Raw genomic sequence first — 12,085 nt, forward strand, 5'->3', positions numbered from 1 at the left:
CTACCAGAGCATTAATACCCATTAAACAAAGGAAGTAGCAAACAAAATTTTCTATACAAATAGTCACAGACACTTCATTCAAGTCAGCCAGCGGATATTCTTTAGAATTTTCCTTGGATATTATGCAGAAATACAGAAACATAGTAGATTTGAGTTCTCAACTTCGAGGAATTTAAATGAAGTTGAAGAAATGAGAGACTTACATGGAAAAAAAAAATCAAAAGCTACACTATAAAGGGTTTAATGGTGATAAAACATGATTATCGACAAGACCCATTCTTTAAGTCACATTTGTAATAGGAACAGGTGCATATCATTCTTATTTAGCCTTTAGTGCAAGAAAAGACCCCAGACCTTTTTAAGCATTTAAAAGATTCACATGCAGCAAGTGAAGATCATTAATGATGAAGAATTTGTTGCAAGTATGAGTGTGTTGGCACAATGGTTAAAGTGCTCTGTTGCCAACCAGAAGTTCAGTGGATTGAACCTACCAGCTGCTACTCCGTAGAAGAAAGATGTAGCAGTTTGCTTCCGTAACAGCCTTGAAAACCCTACAGGTAGTTCTTCTCTGTCCTATAGGGTCAATATGAGTGAAATAGATTCAAAGGCAGTGGGTTTGGGTTTTTGTATGTTTTTTTTTTTTTAGGGGTTGGTTCAGTCATTTCAAAGTGAGGGTAAATTTACATAACATAGGGTAAATAGGATTGGTACAGGGGCTGCAACAACAGGCTCCAAAACACAGGAACTGTGAGAATGGCACAGGACCAGCCAAGCAATGTTTGTTCTGGGTTGCTATGGATTATCCAGAAATCATAATCTGGGGCTATAACTATAATGGTACAGAAGCACAGGGGACGGAAAGGGTTTTTGTTAATTAAGAAATAAGTGTGATTGAGGAAGGCGTCATGGAAGAGATGATGCTTCAAGTGAACCTTAAAAAACCAAGATGGTATTGAGATACCCAGAGAAGAGAGGCAATAAATAGCAGGTACAGTGGAAAAGAGACTGGATAAAGTATGATCTTGGCAGTTGAAGCTTCAGAAGGAAGATGAAAGAGGTAAGAGTGAACTTTAGGAGCATGCTGTGGAGATCATCAGTAGTAGGCCCAAGGAACCTCATTTCTACAGTCAGAGCAGAAGGCATTGGCAAGCTTTGAGCGGAAGAATTCTATGATAGAGTACTGAGATAGAACATGAGCCTGTGAATTTTGTACAAAATAGATTACAAGAAAAAAGTTTAGACAGGGTGTCAACTTAGTCTAGAATTGTTGTTGTTGTTACATGCTGTTGAGTTGATTCAGACCCATAGTGATCCTGTATAAGGTTTCCAAGGAGCAGCTGGTGAACTTGAACCACTGACCTTGCAGTTCAAATGACTTTTCAGTCTGACGCATTAGCCCACAGCGACACACCAAGCCTCCAGTCTAGAATTTGGAGGTTGGTAATTGAATAGAAAGGAGGTCACAAATGTGAGAGTTATAAACTGAATTAGTAAGTCAGGAGCAATAATAATAAGTATAGGCAATAAGAAATATGAACAGAAAAGGAGAAGTCACTTGTTTCAGGCGTGGATATTGAAGTTGATCCGCAGTTAGGATTGGCTCTGGAGAGGTGAAAAGTAGCATTGTAGTTATGGTACAATTACATTAATTAAAGTTAGTATATTAGCTGTCATAAAGAGATTATGTCAGTAATGACCCCAGTTAGAGTGAGTTTATAACAGAAAGATTATGGAACAAAAATCAAGAAATTAAGCACATTTGTTATAAAAACTAAAGGAGAAATGGGTTTGGTTAGGGGTACTGTGCTGTGGAGAGCAAGCACATTTAGTTTGGTGGTCAGAATTGCTTGATGACTTTTGAGACTGAAAGGACTAAGGTGTGCCTTGACCCAAGCTATGGTATTTTTAAATCTCCTCGTAAGACTAAGAAGCAGAAAATAATCAATGCATTTCAATTATGGTGTTGAAGAAAAATATTGAAAATACTATGGACTACCAGAAGAACAGACAGATCTGTCTTGGGAAAACTACAGCCAGAATCCTCCTTAGAAGCAAGAGTGTTGAGACTTAGTCTCAATACTTTGGACACATATTCCCAGGAGGGAACAATCCCTGGAGAAGGACATCAGGCTTGGTAAAGTTGAGAGTCAGCCAAAAAGGGCAAGACCCGTGACGTAGATTGACATAGTGGCTGCAACGGTAGACTCAAGCATAGGAACAACTGAGGCTGGTACAGGACGGGGCCGTTTTTCATTTTGTTGTATATAAGGTCATTATGAGTCAGAAACAATTGACATAATAACAGCGAAAAATGAAAGTGATGGAGCCAAAGACAAGCAGCTAGAGAGGAAAAGTAGGATTCATTCGGGGGGAGGGGAGGGTTGTTTTGTTTTTAATGTTCTTAAATCTGTGTGAATGCAGAGTGGGCATGAATTTCTTTTGTCTTCCTTCTGGGGACAGTTACATTACTTTAAATTGTAACTAAAGAATTCTTAAAATAGTCATCTTAGAAAAATCTCATTTTACAAAGATTAACGAATGTGCTACATATCATTTGCTCAGTAAAAAACAATAAGCTAATCTAGGTAATGTTTGTTAACTATTTAAATAATTGAATGCCTGTTACTAAATTTTCTTTTAGAATCTCCCACCTTCTGTTGTGGCTACTGTTGGTGGAAAAATTTTCACATTTGGATCCTATAGGCTTGGAGTACACACCAAGGGTATGTATTTTATATTGTAATGATAAACGCTTATTTGTTTTCATAATTAGAAAAGAAGAAACAAATTTCCATAATCTCATTAATCTCACTATTTAAAGCTAGGCATTATTAACCTTTTCACTACTCATTTTATGTACTTTCTTCTGAACCTAACCTTATATGTGTATATTTTAGCAAAAATATGAATATATTTTGATACTTTGCTTTGTAGGAGCTGACATTGATGCACTTTGTGTAGCTCCAAGACACGTGGAGAGATCTGATTTTTTTCAGTCTTTTTTTGAAAAGTTGAAGCATCAAGATGGCATTAGAAACTTAAGGGCGAGTATCTTCTGATATTTAATATTTGGGGGGTTTTCAAATACAATATTTTGAACTCAGTGGCAAATAGTTGTCAAAGCTAGAGTGTATGATTATTAAAATACCTCTATCTTGTTAAAATAATACATAGTGATCAAGAACATGGGCTTTATAGTTACGTAAATCTGAGTTTGAATTTAGAATCTACCACATAGTATCTTTTTGGCCTAGTCTCTTGTTAAGCCTCAGTTTTCATATCTATAAAATGGATATGGTGATTAACTTGATAGCCCTTTTCTAAGGGTTGAGGAGATAATTTGCACAAAACATATCAAATGATAGCCCCTATTACATGTCAGGAATCCTGGTGTGGCGCTGTGGGTTAATGCGCCAGGCTGCAAAGCCATTTGAACTGCAAGGTCGGTAGTTCAAGCTCACCAGTTGCTCCTTGAAAACTGTATACAGGGTCACTATGGGTCGGAATTGACTCGATGGCACTTAACAACAATAACATTACATGTAAGGTTCCATCAGTAACTTTTTAAATGTATAAGTCTAGCCATTCTTTGGATAAGTGAAATATGATCACTAGTAATTCATCAGATACTGACCTTCATCACACAAATAACAATGGTGAACAGAACTTTGTACATGTGGGGGGAATATGGTGAAGGTAGATGGGGAAATGAAATAGTTAGGTTAGGGGTATTAAGATTCAGAAAGACTTCATTTCTACTAAATTTACCCAAAGTGTATTATTGACCATATCAATAGATGATTTTTTAATACATTAGTCAGGAGCTGTGGCCCTGGTGTGATGCTGTAGAATAAGCATTGGACTGAGTAACCAGAAAGTTGGTGGTTCAAACTCACCAACCACGCCTCAGAAACCCTATAAGGTCGCTATGAGATGGTACTGACTCTGTGGCACTCAGCAACAACAACATTGCTCTTTCTAAGGAGCCTTGATGACAGTATAGTGTACTCATTGGACTGAACAGCAGTGATCTCATCAGTTGAAACCTACCAGTTGTTCCAAGGGAGGAAGATGAAGGTGTCCTACTATGTAAAGATTTACAGTCCCAGAAACCCTGTATTGAGTTCCTGTGAGTCAGAATTGACTCAATGGTAGTGGGCTTTTGGGTTCTTTTTTCGGTAATGCTCCTTCTAAGTCAGTTGTCAAGTTAAGCTCAAAAAACAGTTGAATACACAAATAATAGCATTTCTGACTTCTGTTTCTGAAGAATATATCTTAGGAAGTGCCTACAGATGACTACTCTCATAAGCATTTTGTATTTATTAACAAAAGTCACAAAGTAGCAGTACTTATCTAAAATGAAAGGCCAAGGGCATTTTTACTTTTCCTTTTGATTTACTATACAAGTTGGAAACAACGGTATTCATATTATTAGTAGTTAGAAAGGGCAAAGAAGGGATTACACCTATGTGTTAACAATTGTTTTTCTGTCTCGTAGGCTGTAGAAGATGCCTTTGTACCTGTTATAAAATTTGAATTTGATGGTATTGAAGTAAGTGTTTTAATTTTTGTCTTTATCACCCATATTTTTTCTTTTTAAGTTTAGGTTTGTTTTTGTTTTTCAGTCAGATTTACATAGGCATTTGATTTAAAGAATCAATAGTTTCTCACCTTCTCTCATACCTATTGACTTTTCACCATGGAGAATGAGCCAACCACCATGATCTCTATACACACCTTTCTTGTTCCCCAATCTCCTAAATTGAATTGAAGAGGTCCAAGAGCTGAACAGAAAATTTCTATCAGCTCGAGAAGATAAAACCAAATACTGTAATAAAATATGCAAAGATTTGGAGTTAGAAAATCAAAAGGGAAGAACACAGCATTTCTCAAGCTGGGGGAATTGAAGAAAAAATTCAAGCCTCGACTTTCGTTATTGAAAGATTCTCTGGGAAAATTATTGAGAGATGCAGAATGCATCAAGAAAAGATGGGAGGAATACCCAGAGTCATTGTACTCATTGTACCAAAAGGAAATGGTTAATGTTCAACCGTTTCAAGAGGTACCATATGAACAAGAGCCAGTGATACTCAGGGAGGAAGTCCAAAATGCATTGAAAGAATTGGCAAAGAACAAAGAAACAGTTCCACCAGGATTTGATGGAATAAAATTGAAATCTTTAAAGAAAATGAGGCGGCACAAGAGGCACTCATCTCTGCCAACAAATTTGGAAGACAACTATCTGGCCAGCTGATTGGAAGAGATCAATATTTGTGCCCATTCCAAAGAGAGGTGACCCAACAGAATGCTGAATTCATCAGACAATCTCTTTGATAATCTCAAGCAAGTAAAGTTTTGCTAAAGGTAATACAGAAACGGCTGCAATCATACATTGACAGAGAACTTCCAGAGGTTCAAGCTGGATTCAGAAGAGGCCGTGGAACGAGAGATATCATTGCTGATGTCCGATGGATCTTGGCTGAAAGCAGAGAATACCAGAAGGATATTTACCTATGCTTTATGGACTACACGAAGGCTTTCACCTGTGTCGATCATGACAAGCTATGGACAACATTGAGAAGTATGAGTATTCCAGAGCACTTAATTGTACTTCTGAGAAATCTCAGAATATATACCTGGACAAAGAAGCAGTTGTGCGAATAGAACATGGGAACACTGAATGTTTTAAAATTGGGAAAGGTGTGCGACAAGGTTGTGTTCTTTCACCATACTTAGTCAATCTGTATGCTGAGCAAGTAATACGAGAAGCTGGATTTATGAAGAAAAACATGGCATCAGGATTGGAGGAAGACTCATTAACAACCTGTCATATGCAGATGATACAACCTTGTTTGCTAAAAGTGAAGAGAACTTAAAACATTTACTAATGAAGATCAAAGAGCACAGCATTCGGTATGGATTGCATCTCAATGTCAAGAAAACAAAAATCCTCACCACTGGACCAATAAACAACATTCTTATCAATGGAGAAAAGATTGAAGTTGTCAAGGACTTCATTCTTCTTGGATCAACTATCAACACTCGTGGAAGCAGCAGTCAAGATCAGACGATGTATTGCACTGGGCAAATCAGCTGCACAGGAACTTTTTAAAGTATTGAAGAGCAGAGATGTCAGTTTGAGGACTAAGATGCACTTGACCCAAGCCATGGTATTTTCAATAACCTCGTGGATGCGAAAGCTGGACAGTGAATAAGGAAGATCGTAGAAGAATTGATGCCTTTGAGTTGTGATGTTGGAGGAGCATACTGAAAGTGCCATGGACTGCCAAAAGAACCAATAGATCTGTTTTGGAAGAAGTGCAGCCAGAGTGCTCCTTGGAGGCCAAGATGGCTAAGCTTCGTCTCTCATACTTTGGACATATTGTCGGGAGGGAACAGTCGCTGGAGAAGGATGTCATGCTGGGTAGGGTGGAGGGTCAGAGAAAGAGAGGAAGACCCCCTAATGAGATGGATTGGCCAGACAGACGGCATCATTGATGGACTCGAGTGTGACAGCGGTAGTGAGGTTGGCCCAGGATCGGACATTGTTTCGTTCTGCTGTGCATTGGGTCGCTATGAGTAGGTACCGACTTGATGGCACCTGACAACAACAGTCTCCTAAAATAATTATATTATAATTTCGGCTGGAACTGTATTCAGTGTTTACATTATAATCTTACAGATAGGTCTTTGAGCTTACAGATAGGTCTTTGAAATATATTACATTACCTCTCTTTTCTGAGTGACAATTTTATTTTCTCGGGAGTAACTAATTACTATTCTGGTTGTGTTGGTTTTCATACTCCTAACTGTAACCCAGGAGCTCTGGTAGTGCAGTGGTTACAAGTCGGGCTGCTAATCTCAAGGCCAGTGGTTCAAAACTGTTCCATGGGAGAAAGATGAGGCTTTCTGCTGCCAGAAGGATATACAGCCTTAGAAAGCCTATGCAGGGTCACTATGAGTCGGAACCGACTTGATGGCACTTAGCAGCAACTGCAAAAATTCTAACCCAGTCTCTTGCTAGTTGGCTCAGTCACATCTAAATAGGTGTAAGTCCATCAAGTATTGTATCATAATCTTGAAAAACTACATCACTGAGTCCTCTTACATGTTCAAGTACAAACTGTCATCTGGTATCTGCCTTTACTCTCGTCTTAGGATTTTCTTTTGCTTCTCTCCCAAATTTTTTTTCTTTATACATCTATTTTCTTTTACTGATGCTCATCCAACAACTTCTGAGAAAGTGCGCAGGTTTCTTGTGTGTTTTAAAATTTCTTTTTTGTTTTTACACTAACTTGATATAATTTAGCTGAGTATAGAGTTCTAGGTAGGAAGTAACATTTCTTCAGAATTCTGAAGGTCTTGCTTCTTTGTCTTCTAGACTCCTGGCTGTGTTGAGAAATGTGATGCTTTTTTATTTCTCTTCTTTTATATGTGACCTATTTTGTGACTCTGGCAGCTTATAGGATTTTGTAGGGGGAAGGGTCTTCATTATTATGAGGCCCATGATGACATACTTTGGTTATGTTGTCTTGTGAAGTGCCATAGAGTCGGTTCCAACCCATAACAACCCTGTTTAGGGTTTCATAGGAGCAACTGGTGAGCTTGAACCACCGACCTTGCAGTTCCAACGGCTTTGCAGTCTGGCGCATTAACCCACAGCGCCACACCATAGCTTGGTGATAGGTCTTTTCAACTCATGTACTAGGCAGTCAGTTCTTTCTCAATCTGAAAATTCGTTTCCTACAGTGCTTGGAAATATGGACTTCTTTTTGATTTACTGCCTTTGTTTTCTCTTTTCTATAACATTTGAATGTTAACTAGTACTGCTTTTTTTTTCTCCCCTCTTTGATCTCTTCCTTTTTACTTAATAAACATATCTTTATGTTTTTTATTCTACTTAGGGTGTTTCCTCATCATCCAAGGTTTCTATTTCTCATTTATGTTGTTATAATCTTAATTTCTATCAACACTAATAATCAACTTGTTCCTTTTTCTGTATGATGCATGTATTTACAGCTCTATTTTCTGGATGCAACATTTCTTACCTCTGCTTTTTTAGGTCTGCTGAGTCTGTTAAAATTGTTACTACTGCTTTATAGCTTTTATAATTTTTCTTTCCTAGTCTTTTTGTCCTAGTGCATTATGCTTTCAAAAGCAAAATAAACTAAAGAAAATAACAGCAAAATTTTAGTGTGACTTTAGTTGGGCTTCAAAGGGAAGTGAATATAAATAGGTTTTGGACCTGCCATCTTTCTCTAGAAACTTACCCACAGGTTTTGATGTATTTTCCTGTGCTTGGCATATATGTGAAAATTAAAATGTTTTCCTTAATTTGATAAATTAATTACCTTAGTAACACTTTGCAGTAATTTTCCTTTGTGGAATACCTGCATAGCTGTTTTGAGGTTTGGGTGGTGGTAGGTGCAGTTGAGTTGTTTCCGACCCATAGTGACTCAATGCACAACCAAGTGAAACACTGCCTGTTCTGTGCCATCCTCACAATCGTTGTTAAGCTTGAGCCCGTTGCTGCTGCCACTGTACTTATGTGTCTCCTTGGTGGTCATCTTTTTTGCTAACTTTCCACTTTACCAAGCATGGTGTCCTTTCGGGACTGGTCCCTTCTGGTAATATGTCTGAAGTGTGAGAGACAAGTATCACCATTCTGTGCTTCTTACCCACAGATTTGTTTGTTCTTCTTGAGGTCCATCGTACTTCTAATGTTTTTCTCCAGCACTTTAACTCAAATGCATCAATTCTTCTGCAGCCTTCCTAATTCGTTGTCCAACTTGGAAATACCATGGCTTAGATCAGATGTACCTTACTCCACAAACAGGCATCTTTGCTCTTGAACATTTTAAAGAGGCTTTCTGTAAGCAGATTTGCCTAATGCAGTATGTCGTTTGATTTCTTGACTGCAGCTTCCATTAGTATTGATAGTGAATCCAAGCAAGATGAAGTTTTTGGCAATTTCAGTCATTTCTCCATTTATCATGATGTTAGTTATTGGTCTAGTTTCTTTACATTTGTAGTGCTACCCCCATTGATGGCTGTAGTCTTTGATTTTCATCAGTAAGTGTTTTAAGTCCTTTTTGCTATCAGCAAGTAAGGTTGTATCATCTGCATATCGCAGGTTGTTAATCAGTCTTCTTACATGAGCACAATTAAATGTCCCAGAAAACTCATTCTCCCCAATGTTATCCATAGTTTGTCGTGATACAAAGGTGAAAAGCCTTTGCATGTAAATAAAGCACAGGTAAACATCCTTCTGGTATTCTCTGCTTTCACCCAAGATCAATCTGATGTCAGCAGTGATATCCCTTGTTCCAACTCTTTGTCTGAATCTGGCTTAAACATATGGTAATTCCCTGTCAGTGTACCTGTTGTAGCCATTTTTTAATTTAGAAAAATTTTACTTGCATGTGGTATTGAAGACCTTGTCCATGATTTCTTCATCCCATTGGGTCACCTCTCTTTGGAATAGGCACAACTATAGATAGCTTCTAATCACATGGCCCAGGTAGCTGTCTTCCAAATTTCTTGGCATAGATGAGTCTCAAGTGCCTCCAGTGCTGCATCAGTTTGTTGAGATATTTCTATTTATATTCCATCAATTCCCAGATCCTTGTTCTTTGCCATTACCTTGGACATCTTCCTTCAATATCAGTACCATTGGGTCTTGAAATTGTTGAACAGCATCCGTTACTTTTTAGTATGGTGACTCTATTCCATCCATCTTCTTTTGGTGTTTTCTGCATCATTCAATATTTTGCCCATAGAAACTTTCAGTATTGCAAGTTGAGGCTTAAATTTTTGTCTTCAGTTCTTTCAGCTTAAGAAATGCTCAGCATATTCTTTCCTTTTGGTGTTCTAACTAAATGTCTTTGCACATTTCTTTATACTTTGTCTTCTTGAGCTGCCCTTTGAAATTTTCTCTTCAGTTATTTTGCTTGCTCTTTTCTTCCATTTGCTTTAACATCTCTACACTGGAAAACAAGTTGCAGAGTCTCTTCTGACCTCCATTTTAGTGTTTTCCTTCTTTCTTGCTTCATAATGATCTCTTGTTCTCTTCCTGTATAATGTTGTCATATCACAACTCTTCTGGTCTTCAGTCATTAGTGTTTAATGTTTCCAATCTGTTCTTGAGATGATCTCTAAATTCAGGTAGCTATGTTCAAGGTCACATTTTGGATCTCGTGGACTTGTTTTAATTTCTTTACCTTCATCCTGAACTTGCATCTAAGCAATTGACTGTTCCTCAATCTGTCCCTGGACTTGTTTTGGCTGATGAAATGGAGCTTTTCCACTGTCTCTTTCCAGAGATGTAGTCAATTTGCTTTCTGTTTGTTCTATCTGGTAAGGTCTATGTGTGTACTCTTGTTTTCTTGGGTTTTTGTTTGTTTGTTTTAATTGTGAACTGAGTGATAGTTTACAAGGGAGAACATCGGTTTTACACCATTGTTTCATTTTAATGATTAACCTCCTCTGCATCATCATTCAATAGTATTTGCTTCCATTCCTTCAGGGGTTTTTTGTTGTTGTTGTTGTTTTGGGGTGGGATGGGGTGATGTACACAAAAACACTCAGGAATATATAATAATTTACACAACCAAGGGCACATTCTGCAAGCCTCCCTCCTGGCCGCCAGCACTCAGTCCCTCTCCTTACATGAGTCTAGAGTCCTCAGCTGCTCCCTCGCTCCATGTCCTCATCTCTGCCTCCATCTCTGGTGTCACTGCTTCCCTGCATAGGGTCCCACATTCCGCTTGTTCTCTTCTTCCTTGATGGTCCTAGGGTCCTCTATTTCTGGGCTGTAAGATTAACCGCTCCTGTTTTAGTTTCAAAATGTCTATCTTTATAGTTGTGACAGTCACATTTAGTCATGGTAACAGTTACTGTTGAATCATAAGAATCTTATCCCCATCTCTTTTCACCAGACCTGTCTAGACAAGATGAAAACAATTCAGTGGGGACTTTATCTTCCCCCGTACTCTTAAACTAAACTCACCCTTGTAAGCCAGTCTCTTCGTGCTTTTATCGCCCCCACATTTTCAGTAGCCAGTGTCTAAATTGCCTATCCCTGTGTACCCTGTGTACAGAGGGGATAAGATTGATACTTGATATGAAGACTCCTTCCCTCTCAGTTGGTATTTTGAGCAACTACATCCTTTCCTTTTTATCTTCCTCTAGTTGAGTTCTGATTATCTAGCCATTGAGGCTAAATAGTACATGTGTATAGTCTTTTATGTTTTAAAAAAGGCATTTGCTGGAACAAGTCCTTGATTTTACAAAATTCTATCGTGTGATTTCCAGCATCATTTCTACCACCAAGGCCATATTACCAAATTAATTAGAACTTTTTTCATTTTGAAATGGGGGAGAATGGACTAGAAGGAAAAAAGTAATGTATTTTCTCCTTTTTTCTATCTTTCTAAAGATTGATCTTGTCTTTGCAAGACTGGCAATACAAACCATATCAGATAACTTGGACCTGAGAGATGACTCTCGCCTGAGAAGCCTTGATATAAGATGTATTCGCAGCTTAAATGGTAAGCTTCTAAAATGAAATTCAGTTACCTACTTTGAAAACTGTTACACAAATGGAGATTATTTGCAGAGCTGACTGTTGATAGACCTTAAGGAACACAGGCTGACTCAGTAAACAATGATTCACTAATTAGCCTAACAGGTTATTTGGTCTCCCAAGGGTTAGCACATTTCATTATATATCATCCCTGAAGGTTCAAGTTCACCCAGAGGTGCCTCAGAAGAAAGACTTGGCAATCTGCTTCCAAAGAATTAGACATTGGAAAAACAATGAAGCACAGTTCTACTCTGATAAGTATAGGGTCACCATGAGTCAGAGTTGACTCAGTGTTAACTGATTTGGTTTAATTATCTTTATACAGATACTTTGACCACATTTAAGCATCTTTTAAAAACCACATGTTTATTTGAAAAGCTGGTTATATTTAAAATGGTGGTTCTCAAATTTATTGATCTCAGGTCAACTTTGTGCTCTTAAAATTTATTGAGGCAGTCTCAAAGAGTTTTTATTTATATAGATTATATCTCAATATTTTAG

General features: G+C 37.9%; 1 protein-coding gene across 1 annotated transcript in view; it reads left to right on the top strand.

The window, feature by feature from the left end:
- The window catches only part of PAPOLG (poly(A) polymerase gamma), a 47,777-nt gene that overhangs the window by 7,741 nt on the left and 27,951 nt on the right, over positions 1–12,085 (top strand). The window contains exons 4-7 of the mRNA XM_006868028.1: positions 2,642–2,723; positions 2,935–3,044; positions 4,499–4,552; positions 11,438–11,549. Coding sequence (XP_006868090.1) covers positions 2,642–2,723; positions 2,935–3,044; positions 4,499–4,552; positions 11,438–11,549 — 358 coding nt within the window. The remainder of the gene's footprint in view (positions 1–2,641; positions 2,724–2,934; positions 3,045–4,498; positions 4,553–11,437; positions 11,550–12,085) is intronic.

The sequence above is a fragment of the Chrysochloris asiatica genome, unplaced genomic scaffold (assembly GCF_000296735.1).
Source record: "Chrysochloris asiatica unplaced genomic scaffold, ChrAsi1.0 scaffold00114, whole genome shotgun sequence".
Taxonomy (NCBI): Eukaryota; Metazoa; Chordata; class Mammalia; order Afrosoricida; family Chrysochloridae; genus Chrysochloris; species Chrysochloris asiatica.